At 40.2% G+C, this 24,189-nt stretch overlaps 1 protein-coding gene across 1 annotated transcript in view; it reads left to right on the forward strand.

Moving 5' to 3' along the window:
* The window catches only part of LRP8 (LDL receptor related protein 8), a 201,310-nt gene that overhangs the window by 114,107 nt on the left and 63,014 nt on the right, over positions 1–24,189 (forward strand). The window contains exon 3 of the mRNA XM_049809176.1: positions 3,812–3,934. Within this exon, the coding sequence (XP_049665133.1) occupies positions 3,812–3,934 (123 nt within the window). The remainder of the gene's footprint in view (positions 1–3,811; positions 3,935–24,189) is intronic.

Here is a 24,189-nt window from a genome sequence, read left to right on the forward strand (position 1 = left end):
TGTGTTAGTGGATTTTTTTTTTTTTTTTTTCTCTGTCATGGCTGGATAAAGCTGAAACCTTCTTTTTTCCCCCCTTCCCTTTCTTCCTGGGAGAAGAGAAGCAGGAATTACTTCCTTTGACCCAGCCTTCCTTTGGAAAGCTGCCTAAGCCAGGTCACTTGCCCCATGGTCGCACAGGCGCCGACTTCCACCCTGGAGTTTCTGACATATCTGTCCAGCTGCAGATGTGAGAAAGGAAAAGCAGGTACCAAAGGCAAATCAAGCAAGAGTCAAAAGAAAGGCAGTCTCTTTGGTGTCGCTCTGTGCATCCAAGCAGGGGAGAAGATGAAAGGCTCTATGTACGCTTCAGTAGCCTTCTCTTTTCTTGTTCCAGGTGTTGGTTTGCCCCCCAAGGAGCAGAGGCGCAGGGATGCTGTGACTACTTACTCCTGTTTGTTTATGTTCATTTGGAAGAGACATGTGAGCAGAGCTGTCTGGGCTGCTTACGGCAAAGGAAATGGATCTCAGGGGAGCAATTAATTTTGCTTGGCTATTTCTGAGCCAGGTGAAACCGTAAAATGAACCTGTGTCCTCCCCCTTGTCTAAAAGGGATGTATGTATTTATTTTACATTTTAATGCACCACTGACAATTTATGGTGTGAGCCTCAATGCATTTTTAATAGAGAATTGATAGAAGAAAGGTGTATAACGTGAGAGGTTAGTAGAAAAGATTATCGGACTTGAAAAAGAAAAAGGAAGGGAAAAGTTGGAGAGCCGATATTTTAATTAACTGCTCCCTGCCTGTGTTGTGATCCCAGAGACATGACGACTGAGTGCCAGAAGGTGAATCTGGTTGGAAATAAAGTGATTCCAGTCTTGTATGAGAGGTGAGAAATGAGACAGTGCTTCAGTATTCTCGCAGTCTGAATAATCTGGGTTGCTGTTTGCAACGCAAAGCAGACTTTATTGGAATTAAGACAGTCTGCAGAGCTGTGACCCAATGTGTTGGAGAGTAATAGTAGTAAAAAATAAGAACAAATAAAATATAGTATTAAAGTATAAATAATAAAAAGCAGAAACAGTTAAAAAAAAAACCCAAACACCAAAACAGTAGAAGTAAATATAATAATCATAGAAAGGTTTGAGCTCCCCTTCCCCTGGTCTTGCTCCTTTAAGAGATTCGACATCTTAGATTCAAGCAAAGGATCAAATGCATTTGTATCCTGCTGATTTATCTGGCATGGGACTCTTGGACCTTTGGGTGGGCATGCGGACAGGGATGATGCTTTTTGGTGATACTGCTGTTGAGCAGTTGTGCCCAACTTCATTTTGCGAAGAGGAGCTGCGCTTGGGGAGCACACTAACACCTTCCAAATGACACCCTGGGACTGTCAGTAATGCTCCCCCCCCCCCCCCCCCCCCTTTTGTGAGTTCTGGCAATCTATTAATTGTGCTGCTGAAGAGCAGTGTCAGGGGAACAAAGCAATCAGTGCCACCATCTGCTGTGAGCAGGTTGGCCATGTTGAAGGGAATGCCTGTTATGCTCCTTTCTGTTGCTGACCTCCTCGCTCACACTTGCATCCACATGTCCCGGAAATAACAGTGATCAGAGTGTTAGACTGATGGAAAAAGGGAAGGTTTATTTTGAGGTGGAAAAGCAGTCGTGTTGCTGTTTGGAACTCTAGCGAATAAGTCAAAGGATAGTTTTCCTATGGAAAACAAGACATTAGGACATTGAGAGAGCTAGTATAAAACTAAATACATTTTTTAAATTAAGTTTCTTATGTCTCCAGTATTATGCTAGTCTCTGCTTTCTGGATGAAGACATGATTGTTTCATTTGTATGTGCCATAACCTTCCCCTAAGAGCAGATACTAATGTTTTACCCAGTCAGCTTCACAGGGAGCAAGAGAGTGCTCCAACTTCAGTTATGAATGCATATCCCATCAGTTTTTGGTCAGAGTTTCTGATCATTAAATACATCAGATTAATTCCATCAAACTTGCATGAAATACATCAGAAGTGATGCATGATAGCCAGTTTCACAAGTTTTGGTTTTCTAACCAGAGATGTTAAGGAGAAAGTCTTTTCTCTCTGATAATGGATGTGCAATACCTTTGGAACATCAGATTGGATTCTTAGTATGACTGGTCTCTTGTAAAAACTCTTGGTCTATGTGGGGTTGGGGTTTTCTCCTATATTAATTCATAATATCTGGTTCTGAATGACTGAAGAGAAAATTGTCTTCCTCCCTGCCCCCAGAATCTGGCTCATTTAGCAACAGAAGGGGGGTAAATGTACGTTCTCTTTATAAAGTACATCCTGAGAGAGAGTACAGCTGCTTAGTGATGCTTTGCAGTGTTTTCCTGCTGGATGCCTGTTTGGGGAAGCTGCGTGTTTTGCATACTAGAAAATGAGTACTTGATTTCGGCCATGTAGACCTCTGCAGTACCTCACAGAGTAATGCTGCTTCTTTCTTGTGTGGGCACGTGACCGATATTTAACATGGCTCCCTCTGTGACAGCAGCTCATGTAAGAAAAAAATAAAGGAAAATAGAAGATCAAACCCTGAAGGCTTATTTGTTATGTTTAATGCTTTCAGAATGTTTGCTGGAAGAAATATTGATGTAGCAATGATGTGTGCACATGACTTATATCAGGGAACAGCTATCAAGCTCAAACCTTGCCATGAGGGCAGCTAAGCAGTGGAACAGATTGCTCAGGGAGGTTGTGCTGTCTCCATCTTGGGCGTTAAGACCAGACTGGATAAGACCCAGAGTAACTTGGTCTGACCTCAGAGGTGACCCTGTCTTGAGCAGGAGGTTGGACTTGATGACCTCCTGAAGTCCTTTACTACCTGAATTTTCCCGTGATCCTATTAGGTTGTGAGCAGCTTTGCAGAGGGAAGAAACAAATCTTCTCCCTGCCACCAATTTCTATGTAAATTGATCACTAACAAGGGTAGATACCAGTTAGCCATAGGGTCTTGCACTTCAAGGGTGGTAATACTGAGCCTGAGCCATTGCTCGTGACTCTCACGGCATGGCTGTTCCCTTCCTAGCAGAAAAGCCACTGAAGTCACCATTGCAAAAGCAGTGAGTGCCTGGTGATCGCACTGACGCTGAGGACACAGACTGAAGGGGCCAGATATCTACAGATGACTTTCTTCTGCTGCGGTGGAAACATGCTGGCTAGTATTACAGGGCACTGGTTCTGCTGTGCCGCTGGCACAAAGGAATAGACCAATTAATTGCTTGAGTTTGTCTTGCATCTTTTTCAAGCCCTAGATTAATGCAAGCAAAGCAAAGAGTGCAGAGTGGTTGACATTTAATTAAATGATTTCTATTGTTTTGAGGAGTGCTTTATGATCATCTACTATGGTGACAGATGTACTAAGAAGCCATGAATAGATTGCCTAGATAAAAACATTATTATTTAGATTATAATTCTCCAAAGGTGAGACTTGTTTGTCTTACCTGTCTGTAAATTATGCAGCATGCTTTCAGTTCTATGTAGGCTGCACCCTTTTGTAGTAAAAGCCTTAGAAAACTATTTTGAAAAAAACATCCCTGGTTTTTGAATGCCTGGAAAAAGACATAGAAGAGTGAATCCATGTTAAATAATGGAGGGATAGGAGTTCTAGGAAGAAGAAACATCTGTCTTTGATACCTGTTCAACTCTGTCACGAAGAAGCAATGTTGAATGTGAAGTGAATCCTTTCAATACAGGGCCATCAGTATCATGTCAGTGGGACTGGATGCAGTGGAGGTCTTCTGCTCTGCTTATATTCATGCTAAGTACTTTTTTTTCTTTTTTTTTTTTTCCTTGCAGCAAAGAAAACTTGTGCCGAGTCAGATTTCACTTGTGACAATGGCCACTGCATCCCAGCCAGGTGGAAATGTGATGGTGAAGAAGAATGTCCTGATGGGTCAGATGAATCAGAAGCAGCATGCAGTGAGTAGCACAGAAAAGTGGTTTCTCAGACATGTTGTCTTGTGAAAGCGTAGAGAAATTGGAGGTGTTGTTCCCAACACTTGCAGGATGATGTGTCAAGTTTTGCTTCTGTTAGAACAGAAATTAAAGACACAAAAGATTCAGGTCATTCAAATCAGATGGTTTCCAAACTTTTAAATGTACCAGTTTTCCAGACTGTGATACAGGCAGCACTATCTACTGTGTATTTCTGTAACAGAATTGAAAACATCTCTGGCTCTGTTACAGTTTATCTGGTTGTAGAGCTCATGATCAGCAGCGGTGCATGAAGATTCACACTCGCCTGGGAGAAGGCCTTTTGGAAACTCAGATTTGCAGCATTTTGCATGATGGCATATTGGGATTTATTATCACTGCAGGCAACACTTCTGTCATTACAAAGGAACTTTGCAATGTTAGAGTATTGCTCAATTATTTATTTATTTTTAATTTTTTTGCCTTCGAGAATAAATGAAGAAAAAGGTAGCAGATAAAAGATGAGCAATGTAAAATAACTAAAGCTGAGAGTAAGTATGACAGATATTAACTGCATGTAACACCTTTTAAAAACTCATTGATTCAGTCAGTAAAAGGACATGCTTGATTTTCATATAGTGCATTTTATCTTGTTCTTTTGACTGTCTGGGGAGGTCCATTTGTTCCCATTTTTCTAGGACTGTGAAGGGTTGTCTGATGTTGAGTTGAAGGCAATCCTAGGGATATTTTAATGAAAACACTAACTAATGTGTAGAATTCTGTTTAGAATCATAGAATTCTATGAATCCCAGGGATATTTTAATGAAAACACTAATATGTAGACTTCTATTTGTGTGCTTACTTATGGATGCAGAATTGTTCTTGAACAGACCATGAAACTAGTACAAGCCAGTCTATTGAATTTCCAGTCATGTACTTCACAAATATATTCCCATGAGTCAGAAGCAGTGTTGGAGGAAGTATTTTATTGGATTTCACCAGAATGGGGCACACAGAGGACTTCAAAATTAACCATACTTTTATTTTTAGGCCTAGTACCAGTCGTACTTTCTCCCTAATTAAGAAAGATGAATGCGCTTCTCTTGCATAAAATGAATGGAATCATTTTTGCAGCCATATAGAGGCTACAGAAAAAATTACTTTAGTAACTGCATTAACATATTTATATATTGTATGTGTTGGTCTTTCACCCTGCGTCATCCTTAGTCAGAAACTATCTTATTAATGCTGCTTCCACTACCTGATTGCCTGGAGGGGGGCTGAATAACTAAGCAGCTCCATTCTCTGCAGTCTCTGTCTGTAAATCTTTTGTCAGAGGCCGTAGCCTGGACCATGCTGCGCTAAGATCCCTGACAATTTCTCTTAATCATCTTCCATTCCTTTTCTAGCTATTCCATTCCTTTTCTAGCCATTTCACCTTCCATTTCTACCACCCCATGCCATGCTCCCCCAAGGCCCTGCCCCCACCCCTTGTGTTCATCCTCTGGGGAAATCAGCCTTAAAACTTAAGTATCATAAAGGAGACTTGACCTGAGCCTCTGATTGTTACAGTATGGGACTGCTGTCCTGAGAGGAAAGTCATTTGTTCAGTTTTGTGTGACTTTTTTTTTTCCCCTTCCCCCCTCACCCCCGCTTGAAACATTCCAAGAGACTGAAGTCTACATTTCTGTGGTGGTTCTGTTCAGAAAAATAGATGGCCCTTGAAATGTTTCCCTGCTGCTAATAGGACTGGGCCAGTGTAACCTTGACACAGGAAGAAGTTTGTTCCCATTCTAACAGATGAATTGGGAATTCCTAGTGAAAGTAGCAGTACCTGTATGGACCAGTTCTTAATTTGTTTTTTAAATAGAAGGGCTTTGAAACCAGCTCAAAGGCTATGGCATATAACTATGCCATATTTTATTTATAGCTGTCTCAAGCAGATTTACCACGCTTTACCTCAGCATAAGATATTTAGGTTTTGTTAAGAGTTTTAGCGAAAATAGGTCAATTTTTGGTGTGATGGATGCAGGAACTTGTGTCTTGATGTTCACAGGATACTCGGTAGAAGCCTGACTTGTGGCTAGCTCCCAAGAGAAGCCAATGTTTCTGTCTTTACCAGTTAAAAGCTTGCCTTTGAATCTTAAAAATGTCTGCAACTAGAATTTTGGTACTTGTTTTATAGGATTATTCAGATCTGAAGTTCACACTTAATCAGATGAAGATCAAGTAGTTTTAATCTTATGACTGTTGATAGCTATAGGCTTTAATTTGCACGGTAAGGACATTATTTCCAGATGTTTTGTATCTCTGTCAAAGTATGTGTCATCTCAAACGCTGATCTGATCTGCTCTGTGAGGAAGCAGAATCAACCTGGTAACACGTAAGCACAGTGCCAGTTGTGGGGTTAATTCACGTATGCTTGCAGGTCTTCCTACCACCACTGGTCAAGACAGCAGTAAGTTATAAGCCTGGTGGCTATTAAACAAGAAACTGGAGTGTTAGGCTTTGCTTTTAATTGTACCCTTAATGTAAAAGGCCTAGCTCTTTGTGAATGTAAATGTTATTTAAGGGCAAAGAAGAGGCTGTGATGACAGACAGAAAATGTAGTGAGAGGCAAAATGTATAGTTGGACATTCCTGTATGGTCCTTCCCTCCAGTCCTATTTTCTTTCTTGCTGATGAAAACAAGGCTGAACTTTCTCCCTTGTAGCTGAGGAATGACTGCAGGCCCCTATGACTGTCTCATTTTCCTGTTTAGAAATTCAGCACAGTGCTTTGGAGGAGCCTGCACTGCAGATTTTCCCTCGGGAAGGGGCAGGTTGGGAAATGGAGATTTCTCACCTCTGGCAAGATCAAACTGCTTTATAAAATCAATTGCTTTCAGACAGGCCACATAATTGCCGGCACCTCTGCCAGCATCTAGGGTTATTCCTCAATTAATGCAACATTGGGACATTGTCCATAGTCCATTCAAGCCTGGGAGGTTAAGAGCATTGATAACGCTGACTGTTGCATTTTAGGAGTATTTCCAGCTTAGAATGTGATGAAAACAAGGCAGTTCCTCTCAGCATCTAGCCACCTGCTAAATGGCTTTTTATTTTCTGCATGCTTTTATGGTGTGTTTTTAAATACATCTTGTGCTCTCTTATTGGTAGTTAGGGATGTTGTGTCCCCATCTCTAATGCTCAGTTAAAGGTAGCAGTTTGTGGTTGGTTTTGTTGTGGTTTGGTAGGGGTTTTTCTGGTTTTTGGTTCTGTGGGTTTGTTTTGTTTTGTTTTGTTTTTTAAGATAACCCTGCTGCAAAACCAAAACAGTACTTTGCTTTTTCTGTTTCCCAGATCACTGAAGTTGCTTAGCTTTGTAGCTAACACTATCCTCTCTAGGGATGTTGCCCATCCCCAGGTGTTCAGGACAGCATGACCTGTCTCCTGTCAGATAGGTAAGATGGTGTCGCAGCTGGCCTGATTTCTGTTGGAGCTGTGATATCTGGGGCCTTTTCTTGCTATTCATGCAATTATTTTTTTAAACTGCATTTTCTTCAAGCTGCTGAAATGTGGCTGGAAGTGGTAGCTCTAAGGGTATCTTTTAAGTCCCATTGAATTCTCAGCTGATGAGATCTATAGGACTTCTCCCTCTTGTGGGTTTTGGTGCTAGTTGAAGGTTGATTATTTTCTAGCGTGGGCTGATTTTGGAGAAGATGGTTATCCAGGCTTTTTGTTTGAAATGGGTCATTATGAATAAGAAACTGCTTGTGTTTCTTCATTTTCCTTTGAGCCAGATCCTTAACCTAGACATGCTCTCACATCCTTAGGTTTGTCCAAGTGAATTATTCATGTAACATGTGAGTGTTGCCACTAAACCTCAGTGTTCTGCCATCTGTCAGTTTTTTCAGTGCTATTATCTGGCTGCTGAATTTATTTTGTCTCATTTAATTTCTGTTAAGGTTTCAAAGAAATGTGTCCCCCTTCTCTGTGAGCTGATCTATTCAGGGGCATCTTGTGGGCTGGATCTGTTCTCTCTGAAGTCATCATCAGAAATATTGTCAGTTTTGGGGGGAGGTGTGTTTTATTATATTTTTTGTTTCTGTGCAGAAGCAGAATGAACCCCTAAATCAAGAGAAGCAAAACCATGTTGAACTCGGAAATTAGTGCTATCCACAAGGGGCAGAAGGGACCGAATTCACAGTTTAAGAAGTTGTGTTGACTGTGGCTGGGGGAGGGAGGAGAGGGAGGAGGAATTTAATATTGAAGAGAAGAGAGTTATTTTGAGAAACATACTTAATAAATGAAAAGAAATGGGATGGTGGGTGAGAGGGAACAAAGAAATACCATTTAGCTGTGCTGCAGCAGTGTTCCTGGTGGGGAAGGGGAAGACTTAGTACCTGGGCATGCCAACCTCCAGCCTTGTCTTCCTTGACAAAGCCTTTTTAGATTCAGCAATTGCCTGAACTAGGCCTCTGTTCAGGAAAGGTTGGCTGCTTGTACATAAAACAAAGAGCCACTTTGGCCTTGCAGGATACATGCCAAGAAAATAGCCAGGGGAGAAGCAGACTTGTCCTCCTGTTTGACATCAGCCATTGCCGCTTCTCCCTGCCTGCTGTGAGGGAGATCCTAGAGCGGGTGCAAAACTACCATTGCTGGAAGGTGCTCTGAAACGATAATGGATTTCATCTTCATCGTGCCAGCTTGTTAGTATGCAAGGAGCTCTCCACAAATCATTAAAAAGGATAGCAGAGTATCTGGAAGTAGTGGGAGTAGAGCTAGTGTCTCTGTCAGCCCAACGCCTGCAACTCCCACGTGCCTCACCAGCAGCTGTTTTGAGATACAGAAAATACTTTTGACCTCAGAGTAGGCTCGAGTGCTGGGGATCTTATAATTGTTTGCAGCAAGGTTATACAGCAGCATGCCTCTACTAACTGCAGGAGATCTTTGGTAGCCTACACGTACTCTCCCATTGGAGACCTGACCATGGCCAGAGCCCTGGACATATTTTTCATTGCTTTCACTTAAAAGCAACCCAATGTGGCTTGATGGTCACCCTGGAGCTGTGGTGCAGCCACTGCTGATATATACAGGCTTTGCTTATGCATATAAAAAGATTCCTCACTATTTTCCTATCCGGTTTCTTGAAGCTGAGAGAGGGGGAAGGGAAGTAATTTTTCTTACTGAGCTGAGACCTCCAGCAAAATGAGTGTTATCCACCTAATGCTGTTCCAGCTCAGGTACTGAATCACTCTGCTTCTTTACAAGAAGGAAATTTTAAATTTCCCTCTGAAGTATTTTGATTATTTAACCAGTGACTTAAACAAAAAATCTCTAGAGAAAAATAAAAACAAATGCTAACAAACAGTAACAGCACTGATGGAAACACAAATTAAAGGGATAGAGCAAGTGAAAATCTAAGCTGGCAAACTCTTGCCTTAGGACATTGTATATATAATGAGATCGAGGAATGCAGGCAGCATGAACTCACCACATTCCTTTATCAGATATGTGACATTCTCCTAGTTAAGAGCAGAAATTATTATACAGAAAGGTATAGTAGGGTGTTATGAGGAAGAAAAAGAGAAGAGGAAACCTGAATTCATATTGCATTTAATAGGGCAATGATTTAAGAGGGCAGGTTTAATAAGCAGCAGCCCTGGAAATAGATTTTTTTTTAAATGGAAATGGAATATAAAATCAAACCCTGAATGTTGGTTTGAAATACGGTACCAGTTCATGCAGTCCTTTTTATTTTGAAGTACATGTCACGAGTTGTTCAGGGAGATGTATCCAAACTTGACAGTTATATTTTTAATGGGTATTTTCCATGGTCCTAGGCACTTTGTGTGCTGCTGCTGTGTATGCTGATCTCTCACAGTGGTGATCAGTTCTGTCCTCATTTTCTATTAAGTTGCCCAAATGCAAAATTCTGTAATTGTTGGTAGTGTTGACGGTATTGCTTGCCCCCAAATGCACAGTCCTCTACTAGCTCTCAGTTCACCCCAAAGGATATTATGTCTCTATTATTCTTCTTTAATGTAGATCTCCTGCATGACTGAGTGAGTTTGGTGACATTACTGTGCTTTTGTGGAAAGTGACTTAATAAACTGTTCCTTGCCCTTGGAGAATTTATGCTGGAGAAGGGTGGAATGTCTCATTCAGGGCATCGCATACATGGGGCCATTGAACTTCAAGCAGCAAAAGAAAAAAGTAGGCCAAATCAGGCAGGCATAGCCAGATACTAGGTTTTAGGACCTGGGGCAGTAACAGAAAGGATTTTGGTTTTTCTTGTTTCCCCCCCCCCCCCCCCAATATTAAGAGTAGATCCGTTTGTATATATGTGATAAGATGGTGAAGGATTGTAAATGCAGTGGAACATGTAAATTAAAGACCATTCTGTTGGATTAATTTGTTACAGATCATTCAGGGAATGGAGTAAGGTGATGATACTGTCAGATGTGCATTTTAACAACAATCCCACTGCACTAACTGGCTATTGCCAGCATAAAATACAGCAGCTTCAATAGTCTTGTCACTGTCCCCCTGCAAATGTCTCCCCTTCACTGTCTCTGGTGGGCCGTTGGGAGCACTGCTGAATTACAACAGCTGAGGACCACATCTGTAAAACAAATACAGGACAAGGTATGGGATGTGGAAACACTTCTAGAGCTACAGGATCCTCCCAGTGACAAGGCACAAAAGAGGCAGTCTCATTTTCCAGATGCCCAGACTGGTTTGTGGGGCTGATGTTGAAAGCTTTGATTTGTCAATGTGATCAAATTTATTGAGACAGAATAAAATGAAAACACCCCATGATCATCTTTCCATGAAATCATGGAATAATTTAAGATAGAAGGGACCTCTGGGGGTCATCTAGTCCAATTCCCTGCTCAAAGTGGACCCTGTCCTTATGTTTGACCACGCTCATTAATGAAACAAATCCCTGTATCTGGCCAGACTTTTCCTTTGTTGCAGCACGTGTCTGTCACCTCCCATCCTGCCACTGTGCACTTCCAAGAACAGGCTGGCTCCATCTTCTGTAATCCCTCCCATTTTGTAGTTGAAGGCAGCAATAAAATCTTCCTTTGGCCTTCTCTTCTGATGGCTAAACAAATGCTGTTACCTCAGCCTCTCCTTGTATGTAGTCTCTCTTTTCAGATAATTGGAAATCGCACAATTCTACAACCAGGTTACAGTTTTTGCATTGTTCGCTCACCTCTGTTAAAGCTTTACCACGTCCAAAATATAACTTAAAAATTAGCTCATTTTTATGTCTTTAATATGCTACTTAGCTTCCAGGTCTACTTAGCAGAAGGTTCCAGACTCTTGAAAACTCCTTTCCATGGAAGTGTTTAACAGTACACTGGAGATGGACAAGACTTGTTGAGGCCTGTTAGCAGACTAGTTCCCTATGGATCGTGGCTTATAGTCCAGCGCATATTTTTAAAAGGCCTTTTTATTCCAAGCATATATAACTCTTCAACTTCTCACAAATGTACCTTTACTCCTGATATAATCATCCTGTCTCAGCCAGTGTATACTTGCTTCCCAAGTGCCTCTGGTTCCTTAACCACTGTAACTGCTTTGGATGCCTCCAGGTGTGTCCTTACTGAGAAACCCCAACTTGACCTCAATATCCCAAAGGATACAAAACCGTAGGGACTAACATAAGAAGTCTTTGACAAGGTAAGGAACCAAATGCAGTTTTTCATGCATCCTGTTCCTTTTCTTGAAGCGTGAAATTATCCTTTTTACATCAAAGGAAACTCAGCAAATTCAAAGCCTGGCTGTCTATCCCTAGTAGTGGGATAACTTTATCTGTGGCTCATGGGCAGTGAATTACATCTCCTTTTTGATGATTACATGGCTGTGGTGGTCTCAGCATTTTACTTACCTAGAGATGTAAATGAATTTAGGGTATGTAATGATTGTTCTCCAATTCTACCAGTGCTAAAAAGTTTTAAGTAGTACCTGTTCAAAACAAAATGTGTTTCTTCCTTTAAGGGAAGGTGGTTAGAGGTCAGAAGTGACCTTTTCAGAGGGCTGAGTCCAATAGAAAAAAACAATAGAAAATACTTACTAGGTATTTTCTGATGTTTTTATTGTTCTTTTCTTAAGCAGAGTTACCTTGCAAGAAAGTCACTTTTTCATGTAGCATTCCAAGCTTTGATACTTGCAGTGTCTCAGATCTACTTTGAGCTTTTGCTGGTTGACTGCTACAAAGATTTAAATGCTGGTATTTAAATATTTTTCCTGTTGGTCTAATGCGTTCATGCAGTTCATAAACAGGAATGGTCATAAAAGGGTTTGATGCTGCCTTTTTATGGCTGTAATTAATCTTGCAGTTATTTCAATAGGAGAGAATAGCAGGAAAATGAAAGTTGAGCATGTGAAGCTCTTGTATGTGTAATTATTTAACAGGCCATAAATATTGAACTAGTAAAAACTTAAGAGGTTTTCAGAAATCTCAAGCAGCTTTCATTGCCTAGTGCTTTCATTTTTTTCTGTTCTCTTGCTGCTTGCTTTCTGAAATTCAGACTACCTGATTTTTATATTTATATTTTTGCTTGTTTATTGCAGGGGGGATCACGGTTGGTTTACTTACTATGGCTGATGTGAAAAGAAAATAATTTCTGGGAATCAAAAGCAAAACATGATTTGAAAATTGAAATGTTTTGCGAACTGAATGAAGCAGTATTGTACTGCAAGAGCACAGAAAGCAAACCTTTTTTTTCTTAAATGAGTGAATTATGGTGTGAGGAAAATAAGTAACTATCAAATGACATTTTAACATTTTTCATGTTTAAATAGCTTCTGTGTTTTGGTATCATAACGAATTTTATGTTGAAGCTGTGACTCCTAGTTCCACCACCTTTTCCTTCATATGTATTTTTCCTCTCCTTCTTCATTTCCACAGTTGTAGGATCGTGTTTTCATTCAGGACAAACTCCCACTGAAATCATTTGCAGTTTTAATAAGGGTCTTGTGATACTCCATCTTGCTTTCTTGAGGATTAGGATCATGATTAAGACTGGTTTAATATGCAGTCTCGGCATGCTTTGGTAGATAATTTATGTAATTTAAACCTTGCACTGCAGATTTTTAATTCTGTGAAATGCTTTCAGTCAGATTGTGCTCTAGGGTGAAGCATGGTCACTGACAGCTCTGTCTGAACGTGTGAGGGTAGTGTGGATCTTCATCCTATGATTTGCGGGAAGCAGTGAGCTTCCATAGCTGCTGAGAGCCTTTATCAGGGCTTTGCTTTTGCAATGGCTTCTAGCTTCCTTTCTAGGGACACTGTATTCAGTGGCTATATTTGATGTGACAGATTTCAGCTTACCCTTTCCATTTTGTATTTTAACATATTAAAACATGTTAAGAATCCTTTGCATTAAAATACAGAGGACTTCACTTAGTAGCTTTGTTAGACCACATATACTTACACGTTCCCATATGAATGGACTCATGCCAGTTATTGCACCATTTTTCTGGCTTATACTACTAGGGTAGTCATCTTACCATGTCATTTGAGTTCTCTAAGTGTTGTACAAGACTGAAGTTATTGTATGAAGACTCTGAATTCTCTGTTTTGGCATAGAGGTTGCAAACACTAGTCATTTTAGCACAAATATAACTGTGCTTCTCCCTTTTTTTTGTACAGGGAGAAGCATGTCTAGCATGTTTGACAATCAGCAATTTCATTTCTAGCCATTGTGTGTGCATTGATATGGGTAAAATTATACATGTGTATTTAGAAATGCACATATGCACACACACAAAAAAATAAAGGTATGCCGTTCAAGCATTTCTGCAGCTATGTCGGCCCTGTATGGAATGTGAATGAGAAATAGCGATTAACATACTGAATTCTGCTAGATTTTATATGTTTCTGCTTCAATTCCTGCCTCTAGACATGTTGCAAGTGTCAAACTTGGAGCTGAGTTGTGTGAACCAGCAGGGATATTTGTAATGAAGTAAAGGTGTAGGTGGTAGGTGAAAGCCTTTTCTTCTCAGCCACAGGTCTACACACACTATTCTTGTGCGACAGCCTGAACACATTCAATTAAAATTGCCATCTAAGCTGCCTGTTCCATCCTCTGAAAAAGAAAAGAGGTGGGGGTTTCTTTGTATGTATATAAAAGATGAAATGTTCACTCTGAGAAACACAATTATTTAATAGGAGCAGAGCCTTTTCAGACTTACTTGCTTTTGCACATATTAGAGTGAGAACATACTAGAAAGTAAGTCTACACTTGTCTACAGATTCCTTCTTTTGCGCCGAGTTCTTCATGTTCTGTTGGTCCCTTTGAGCAGCAATTAATTTGTTGATACCTATAACACCTCAGAAGAGTTGTCACCTTGGTGTGAAAAAGCAGCATCTTCATTTGGTATGAGCTCAGATCTTGATGCAGCAATTGCCTCTTTGTGGCCGTACAGATGTTACCAGCGATGGTGCAGGATGGCTTCCCTTCAGCCACTGTGGCTGCTGGAGATGACCTAACATGGAGCGTGACGCTGCACTTAAATTTTCCTTTATGGTATGAATTCTTAAAAAGTCCTGGCTGCTGTTTGGTATATTCAGTCCTTTGATAGAACAGAGAGGAGATACCATAATGTCAGATAGAAGGTGAAATACCAGTGTTGCAACATACATAGGCAAGCTTTTTGTTTGAATTAAAAAAAACATGCAGATTTCAGGTAGCAAGAAAAAGTGTTTTATGATGAATTCTGGCAGTTTCCTGGAGGCCTGTATGGTTTTTCTTTCTATGATTTTTATCACTCATCTTGACAGGTTTCATTACTTTTACTCATCTAGGGACCTTTTGTGCCTTTATTTTCCCTGTTGATAAGAAGCACTTTTGCAACTATAATCTCTTTTACAAATGGGTATGGTCTTAATGCTGCTCGACTCCTTTATCCTTTGGATAATTTTGTCCCCCTAGTGTTCTGTGGGGCTTTTTCCTCCCTGTTTTGATTATGAGTAATCTCTGTGAACAAGAGAAAGAAAATGAGCTTGGGAAGAGGGAAAATGAAAGAACAGCTGCTGATACAGAGGCTCAGAGAGCCCCTCGGGTGTGTGCTGGACTCTTAGCCACAGTTGAGAGACTTCTGAAGAGGCTGTGTTTTCATCGCTGTTTGTAACCAGCAGGCTCTCGATGGAGCGCAGCGTGCAGTCTGTGAGCATTCCTTCTTCCCAGCGCCCAGGGTACAGAGTTGCTTCTTGATTAGCCAGAGAAAGAAAGGAAAGGAGCCAGCCTGCACACGTGCGCTTGTACGTGAACCCCCCAGTCTCATTTGTGCTTGAGCATCTGCAGAAGTGGTGCTGCCTCTGCTGGACCCTGAGATATTAGTACATGTGTGGCTGTCCTGGGCTGGCACCAACTGCAGAGCACCCATTCTGCTAACAAAACACGGGTGTATGGGGAAAAGGTGGTGAGTATTCAATTAGTAAGTAGCCTGACATGGTAGATAACTCTAATTGTGGACTCCTCCCTATGACTCTGACCTCTCTGACCATGTGTTTAATGATATTCCAGCTTTTCAGAACAGGAACTGAAAAGTTGCTCTGCTTATCAGGCACCTGTAAGTGCAACTACTGATGTTTCACTTTTAAAATATTTCATTGCTGGCATGCTTGGAAACAGTGTGTTAAGCAAACAGGTTGCTTCAGCTGAAAATGACCGGGAGGAAATCAAGATAAAAAGCTACTGGTAAAATTTTCTAATCTTCTAGGTTTCCCAGAGTACACCAAGCTTTTACAGAGTTTATATATAATGAAAAAACCCACCCTGTAACGTTCAATTTAATTAAATTAATCTGCGACAAAAAAATTAAAGTGGGCTTTGGAAGAGGTAATTCAAATCTCTCAATCAGTCAGATACAATGTTTTGTTTTTTACAAAGCAAAAACATGTGTAAGTTTCTAGTAGGGCTTTTGATTATTTTAATCAATGGTTTCTTCCCAGCTTGCACAATATGTTCACTTCGAAGAAACAGCAATGCTGTGGAAGATCACAATAGAACAATCTATGGTTTTGCTCATAATTAAAGTTCCATTCTGTTTCCATAATTACCTAACTGCTTATCTGATGTGAAACTTGGAGAAACAGTTCCTGATCAATTATATTCAAGCCAGACAGCAAACTAAACTGCTTTTAAGGGATTAAAGAAACATTGTTAACCTTAAAATCACATTTTTAAATCATTTTTGCACTTAACTACTCTAGTGTGAGCCCCTTCTAAATTGTACTTCTATCCGATAACCAGCAAGCACTTTACAAACTGTGATTAAACTTGGTGGTTATTGCAGCACCAAGAGGTCCGTGAGGTGCTTCAGAAAAGCAGATCAAACATGGGTCCTATAATAGCATTCACCATTTCCTTTGTAATTGAGTAATTGTGTTTGCAACAGAGCATTGCTGAAACCAGTGGGGTTCTGCCATGACCCGTGCAGCTGCCTTCTAGCACAGAGCTTACGGCTGTGGTGAAGTTACTCACATGGGGGCTTGCAGTGTGGATTTTGTATCGGAACAGGCTCAAGTAAACCAAGAAGATTAATGAAACAGAGTAATAGCAGAAGGAGTGGAACAAAGATTATAGTAATAAGGTCAAAGGGGTCCCTCATCTGAGGACAAGCATGGCTTGAGTGTTACCCTTGTATATACACAGATATATAATAGATAGATATGTAATTCTATTAACAAGATCATTCAAGATTTGGCAAAAGTAGCCTGTGAAGGTGGATTTGAGGAAGAACACGAGCAAGAAGTATGAGAGGATGCTCTGTGCAAAGGGCAGGGTGAGCAGCAGTTAAGGCAGGAGGGGGAAAGGAGGGGGTGGGAGAAACAGGAGTCTGGTGCCAGTGGTGGAGCACAGCTGCTTCTGCTTTCCACGCTGAGGTAGTGGTAAGAAGTTAAGATATCGGTATGTGTTCCTCCGGGGGCTTGCATGACATTTGCTCAGGGAAGTTGTTGAGATGCAGGTCTGGCAGTCAAGGAACCTGGCTCTGCTGCTGCCTCATGGTGGGACCACAGGAGAGCGAATTGGTTAAAAGTGTCACCATCTGCAAATAGAGAGGTGTAATTCTGTCAAAGCTGCTCACAGTGGTGCTGCTGTATCTTCACTACATGACTGGAGTACGTCTGTTGAATATATTCCTCTTTGATAGACACCAGCTAATAATAGGGCTATGAATTGTGGTTGGATTTTACCATCGGGTTAAAAGCTCTTAACTGTGGTACTCTTCTTGGTCTAACTTTTTGCCTTTTTTTTTTTTAACTGAGTAAAAGTAGAGCACATGGGGACATTTTAGATTGAATGTTGCTCTTTCACAATCCCTTAAATTTTTTTTCACACCTCTTTAGTAAGATATTTTCTTAAGTTACCATTCTCTAAGAACTGTAGGCAAGGAGTAAAGCCTAGAAGTTCAGAAGTGCACAAGGAAATATCTATAGGCTGTGGACTGAGACTTTTGAAAAAGATTACTAGTTTTTAAATGTACCTTTTTTGGATGCTTCAGTGTAGGCAGTTTCTTCTAAGCTGAATGCCTTAAATTAATGGCTTCTAGGAAGCAATTTCTTTTGCAGACTTCACTTCTGTAGTGCTAGTGGGAAGGGGGGCATCTGGCCATGCCCACGCTTTAATACCATGTGTACATGCATCAGTAGTTTAGTGAAGGCAGCGAGGTGCACAGGCTCTGACAAAAACTGAGCTTAAGTAACTTCCTCAAAACCATCCGTGTGAAAGTTTTAAAAAAAAAAAAAAGTGGGAGTTTTGAATCTGTGTAGCCTTTAGGCACAGATCATCCCTTCCATATGTGCTCTCTTGCTGTTCTAATGCAAGCTGTAGCTGGACTTTATTGTCCTGAAATTTAAAGGTCACTGTTGCAACTTCCAGCTGCTGTTGGACTGGGAGCATGGATTTTTGGGCTGTCTAAAAATCAGCCCATCATTGTAGAATAGCAGTATGATGTTGTCTTAGTACCAGTCACTCTCCATTGTTTAGTGTGTTTTGAACCATTCCTTGTTACTTTCAATGAGCCACTAATCTTGATTGTGAAGGTTTAAGGAGAAATGTTTAAGCAGTATTGTATGTCAGGATTATGGAGAAAAAGCAGAATATTGATTGTCATTCTTTTTCCTTCCTTTCATGGCCAGACTGTGCTGATGCAAACATTACACCTTGTTTTATCTGAAATGCAGAATTCTCCTTTTAAATGATACTTGCAATGAAAAACATAAAAAATAACACCTCTAAAGTGTTGGTGGCCTCAGATCACTGGTGGCCTGAATTCTGAGCACAGTTTGAGTCCTAATGTGCAACGTTTTCTGTTTATCTAATAGCAGCCATTGCGTTGTGCTTATGCAGACCAGCTTCTATACACGTCTGTCTTAAGTTCTGCATTACAGTTTCTTTCCACAGACTAGTGAGCAAGGAGTTCCTGTGTGTGTGACTGTTTTCTTTGAGATGGGAGTCCATGATATTTTCATCATGTGGTATAAAATATTTATTATTGTTTTTAAACGTTGGCTTCAGAAAAGAGTCTGTGATGTGACTGCATTTAGTAACATAAATCAAAGTCCTTTTCTTTTTTCATGTATTTAAGAAGCTATGAGAAGTTAGTCATGGTGATTTCTAAATACCAGGGAGACGACCACTGAAAACATTTCAAAGAGAAATAGCTTGAAGCTGTAGAATGGTGTGTAGAAAAGGCCAATTTAAACTAAATAAAAAAGTAATCCCTGTTATACATAATAAATGGAGGAGAGATCTTTAAAACGTGCAAAAGAATAAATTTAAAAAAAAAAAAAAAAAGTCTAGGATTCAGGTTCCTGAGAAAAGTGTGTTCAATGATTAGGCAAAATCAGGAACTTCATGACTGTGGGATCAGTTCTTCCCTTTTCATAGCCTAACAACAGTTCTGCACATTCTTCTCCTTCACTTGGATTTTTTCATTCATCTCCTATGGTCCTGACGTGGAAGAAGTGTTTTTTTCCCAAAGAGTGTAAAGCAGCTGCCACTGGAAGCTGTTGTGTTAACATATGTCCCAGAAAGAGTGAATACATCCCTATCTGCTCATCAAATATTATGAGAACTAAGGCTGATGTTTCTGGCTTTCAAGATACATTTTCTCTCTTACTGAGCCAAAGGAAAAATTTTGATAGTTCAAACCTGCACATGTGCTGACTTACTTCCTATGTAATTAGTTAGCCACTTTCCCAAACCTCAGAGGACTTTAGAGATCAAAACTGACTGGATGGAGAGACTGGAGAGATTTGAGAGGAACAGAAGGAGGAACAGGAATGTGAACTTCTTGAGTGTGATGATTCAATGCACAGTTATGGCCGCCATGGACGACGCATGCCAATATACATAACACATGGATGCACGAATCTGTCTTTTAAAAATCATTTGCTATACCTGGAGCTCCGGCGCATCGTGTAGTGTGTAGGTGTTGTCAGCTAAAACCCTATTATTAACTGGACCTAGACAGCAAAGAGACTGAACAAAGCAAATCAGGTTGTTCTGTTGATTGAAAGTCAACAAAAGCATGTTATATCATCTTCTTCAAATGCAAATTCTATGAGCATATTCATTTTCTGTACATCTGGGTTTGTTGAGACCAGGCACTATTTCAAAATAGTGCTGGAATCTGGATGCTGGGGTGACTTGTAGGCTGGTTTTATTCTTTTGTGTGACCTCACAGTGTTACCTTCATTGAAAAGGCTGATGTAATCACAAAATACATTTGAACATTGTTATGAACACAATTCTCTAGGCATAACCAGTTGGGATACTGGGGTTATTTCAAACAGTAAGAAATGGATATTTGATTTTGCTGATTTCACATGGCTACTCTTGTTTGTTTTGTGGTTCTTGGGGTTTTGTTTGGGTTTTTTGTTTGGTTTTGGTTTGGTTTTTTTTAACCTGACAGAATGAAGTAGGTATTCCGTTTAGGTTTAGGTATTCAGACAGTTTTCATACTTCTAACTGCTTTTTAGGGCAAACGTAAGAGATTATTTCCTTTACGTTTTGAAGGTTATACTGGTTCAGCTTAGCCTTTGTTATTAACTCCAGCCTGGGATCACCAGAAGTGTGTGTTGCTCCAGGACTAGACTGTAATTGTGACACAGATCAAAATCTCTGCCAGGCTATCGTTTCCCTCTTCTAAAAGCAGATTAGCAGACCGGCATCTGTTTTCTTCGGGGAGGATGGCACAGATGCCCATGCTGCAGAGGAGCTGACTCACAGCGGTATAGCTGACCTTTCTGCGAGGCGTAGGATGATTAATGGAAGATGTGCATGTGCTTGCCAGTCATCCCGTGTCCCTGATGTTAGCAGACAGGGATGGTGGCTTCTTGTTACTCTCGTCTGCAGTGTGAAGCGGGGCTGGGCAGGTGCTTTGAGTCTTACAGCGAAGCTCTCGCAGTCTGCTAGACCCTTTCCCCTTGAGCTTTGCATGTCGTCTTTCCTGCAGTTGGCAGGTGGAAAAACCTACATAAAGACAACTTTGTCTCGTTGTCAGAGAAGGTTTTGGAAAGGTTAGGTGCTGCGAGTGCAGCAAGTTATTTAAAGTTCTGACATCAGACTCCCTCAAGTCTTAGGTGGCTGCGTAGGAAATTATAGCTGACCTGCATAGGAAATGAGGTGTACTTTCAACTTGAAAGTCACAGAAATTACTTTATCTAGACCGAATGTAATCTTACCTACTATACAGATGACAGAACTTTGTCTCAGAGATCTGTTCTACCTCTTTTAGTTATGCTAGGGCGCAAAGAAAGTCTTCCTGCTTGAAAACATTAAAAAGTCATGTACCGCCCCTTAAGAACTAGTGCATTATACTATATTTCTGTGAGCTTTTTCACCCCTTGCTAAATGGGTCAGATTCTTGCAAATAATTCAATCACTGGGTTAGCAAACAGCTTCAGGAGCACCAGAACTAGCGAAGTTTGATGTGGTTTTTTTGTTTGTTTGTGTGTGTTTGGTTTTGGTTGGTTTTTCCCTCCCACTCCCCTCCATGTTTATTTATGTCCTGGTCTTGATTGACCTTTTGGTGCATAAGAGGGTAAGAATTCCAGTTAAAAGTTTTCCCCGGTTTCTTCCTGCATGGATTCTTTGTCTTGCAACATAGGTTGAGCTTACATGGCAGCCTTTTGTTCTGTCAGAGTGTTCTGCCCAGTCATGTATCTTCATTGACCTTATAGGAACTCTCCTTGAGACCTCTTGTCTTTTTGCTATTTTCGTTGATTTGGCCGCTGCATTTAGAATTTATGAGAGCAGAGAAATAGATTCTTGGGGTTTTCTTAATTGTGTGTGGTAACTTTGTTTCCATAGGAAATCAGCATAAGAACTTACAGTATTGAAAGCTGAAACAATTAGAGTCTAGGTACAAGGGGTAGTTGGATAATAAAGACATTGAATAAGGAAAGCCAGAAGTATGCATGAAAAATTTATGGCCAGGTATGTTAAGGATTGTAAGGAATTCTTTAGCTGTATGAAAAGCAAATCCATATAGTGTGATACTGGTCAATGAGAGTGAAACAGTAAGCTGCAGTGGCAGAAAATGAGAAAATACTAAGAGTATTTCTAATATCTGTTCAGAAAGAGGAGGAGGAAGATATATTTGCACTTTTAACAATGTGCCTGCTACTAAACAGCAGATATTAAAATTTTACGGTTTTAAAACAGAAATACTGGCAAACTCTTATTGAAAGACACAACCAGTGAGTTTTCCAATATGGGGTTTGATTCTTCTTTTTTAAAAAACTTTTATTACTGTTTTTTTTACAGGTGTTGGAACATTGGTGGAAGTTTCAGTAAGTTAGTAAAAGCTGGTATTTTCATGGTAGTTTAAAAGGTTAAACAGAGCATGGTACAGAACCTGCTGTAGAAGGTCTGCAGTCCAAGACTTGAGTTCCTAACTGCTACAACAATACACATTTCAGCTCTAAGAGCTGTATGTGCTGATTATGCTGTTATTAGTTTGGGACAAAACCATAGAAAGACTGATAATGGAATATAATACATCGAGATTTAAAAAAAAATAAAAATCTGTGTCAACGTGTTAGGGAAAACAGGAGTTGTCTCACTTTCCACTTTCTTGATTGAATCATGACCTTGTTAATAAGATGCTGTGTGTGTTAATAAGCTACTATGTGTATTTTGTGATATGTGATTTGACTTAAGCATAAAGGTTATAAAAAATGTACTTCACAAAATAATTAGAGGCCATATTAAATTGAAGAGTAGGTGACTGAGAGGTGGTAAAAGGCATGGGTAGCTGCTATAAAGTGGAAAGGTTATTAGATAAGGGGTTGTGAATAATCTTACAAGGCTCACATGATTATAGAGTTGGAAAATATGCCTTATTAGAAGGGTATTTGATTTACTGGAGAGGGTTGAGAGTTGCCTTTATCAATTTACACCTGTCTCCCTAGAGAAGAGGTTTCATCACACAGTTGTTTCTTTAGCTTAGCACGAAACAGCATAATTTGATCCAGTGAACAGAAGCCGAAACTAGATAAGAAAACTAGAGATAAAGACTAGAACTAGAGATAAGATACAGCTTTTAACAGTAGCGGTAAATAAACAAGTGGACTCACTTGTCCAGAAATCTTTAGCAATTGAAGTCTTTAAATCCAAATAGATACCTGTCTTAAAGATATGCTGTCATTTAAAGGGGTGTTGATGTAGAAGTGACAACCTTTTGCTATGCAAACATTCAGCTGATTTTAATGGTCCTGTAGCTTTTAAACGTGGCAAGTTTCTCTCAGCTGGTGCAAACAAATGTTGGTGAAGCTGCACAGTTTATATGTAAAGACATTTAGCCCAGCTGCTGCAAGCCACAGTAAGGTCTGACACCGGGAGGTACTCTATCTAGGAATTAGCTGAGCATCCAGATCACTGGGAAGGAATTTTTAGGGCAAAAATAGCCTTGTTTGGTTAAGGAAAGGTAGTTTGTTCATGGGCAGGGGAGAGCCGCTCTCCTTCTGCCTCTCCAATGGTGGTTATCATTTGTAGATGTCCAAAGACAGTCATGGATATCAAGAAACCTTCCTTGGAGATCTGTATTTCATCAACAAATGGAAACCAGGAAGAAACTTGGTCAGAGAGGACATGTCACATGGATGGAAAATGTAATTGGTGAGATTTTGCACAATGTATTAGCTTACTGCCTGATAGGCAGACTGATGGCAGAGTTTTCATGGAGTTAATTAGTCTTCACTGAGCAGAAGTTATCTAATATATATCTATACATGCTATATCTAATATATCTATATATACTTCCTTTAATCTCTGATCTGCACAGAATATCCCCAGATAGAAAGAGATGCTAGTTTTAGATAGAGGAAGGTGTTTTCTGCTGTTGGCAGGTTTTGCTGCAGAGACCTGCTTGAAGTAGGCTTGCTGCCTTTCAGGATTGGGCCCACTGGGAAGCTGACAGTCACAGTTAAAGCAGGCTCTGTTGTCTGAACAAACTCTGGCTCGTTTTTTTCTGATCAAAAGTACTTGGTGAAAGGTGCAGCTTGGATTCTTTAAAGCATCTCATTATAGGTTATATTTAGAAGTGGGAAGAATATATTATTAATTACAAGGATACTCTAAAGCAGAGAAGCTGTTTAATCCATGGCCTTGATGAACAGAAAAGTTGCTGTATTGAAGGAAGGTTATGCAATTAACAGTATAGTCATTAGGAGTTCATCAGATATCAAACTACACTTATCTTCAGGATAGTACTAGGATATCTGACAATTTCCTAGTTATTGCTTAAGCAATAAGAGCAAGAGACAGGTACCGCCACAGGAAAATTTATATGATACAGTTTACATGTCTGTTATCAGCCAGTTTATATTATTTTACGTCTCAGTTTACAGGCTAAGTACTCTCTTGTTGCTTTGGTGGAAGTGGGGTTTGCTGGGAAGATCCAGAGATGGAGGTTGGCCCCACATATTTCTTGGCTTATACAATTGCTAAATGGGCACAGCGTATAGCCACTTACTATGAGGATCATTACAGGGGTTTTTTGTATCTTTTGTTCCCACAACACTCCTTTTACCAAGGTAGCTGGCCAGTGGGTTCATCCCAGTATCATTCTGGATGTTTGCTTTGATCTGTTTAGTGCTCTCAACTCAGTCTGTGTACTGGCCCTGTAAAACAGAGCCACCTTTGCAGAGGCATTTCTCTAACTTAAGTGATTTTTATAATTGCTTTCAGTAGTTACAGAATATATTTTTTTTTTCCTGTTTTCAAGTTCAGACTGACATCTGGTATCTGAT

Source organism: Accipiter gentilis, chromosome 8 (assembly GCF_929443795.1).
Source record: "Accipiter gentilis chromosome 8, bAccGen1.1, whole genome shotgun sequence".
NCBI lineage: Eukaryota > Metazoa > Chordata > Aves > Accipitriformes > Accipitridae > Astur > Astur gentilis.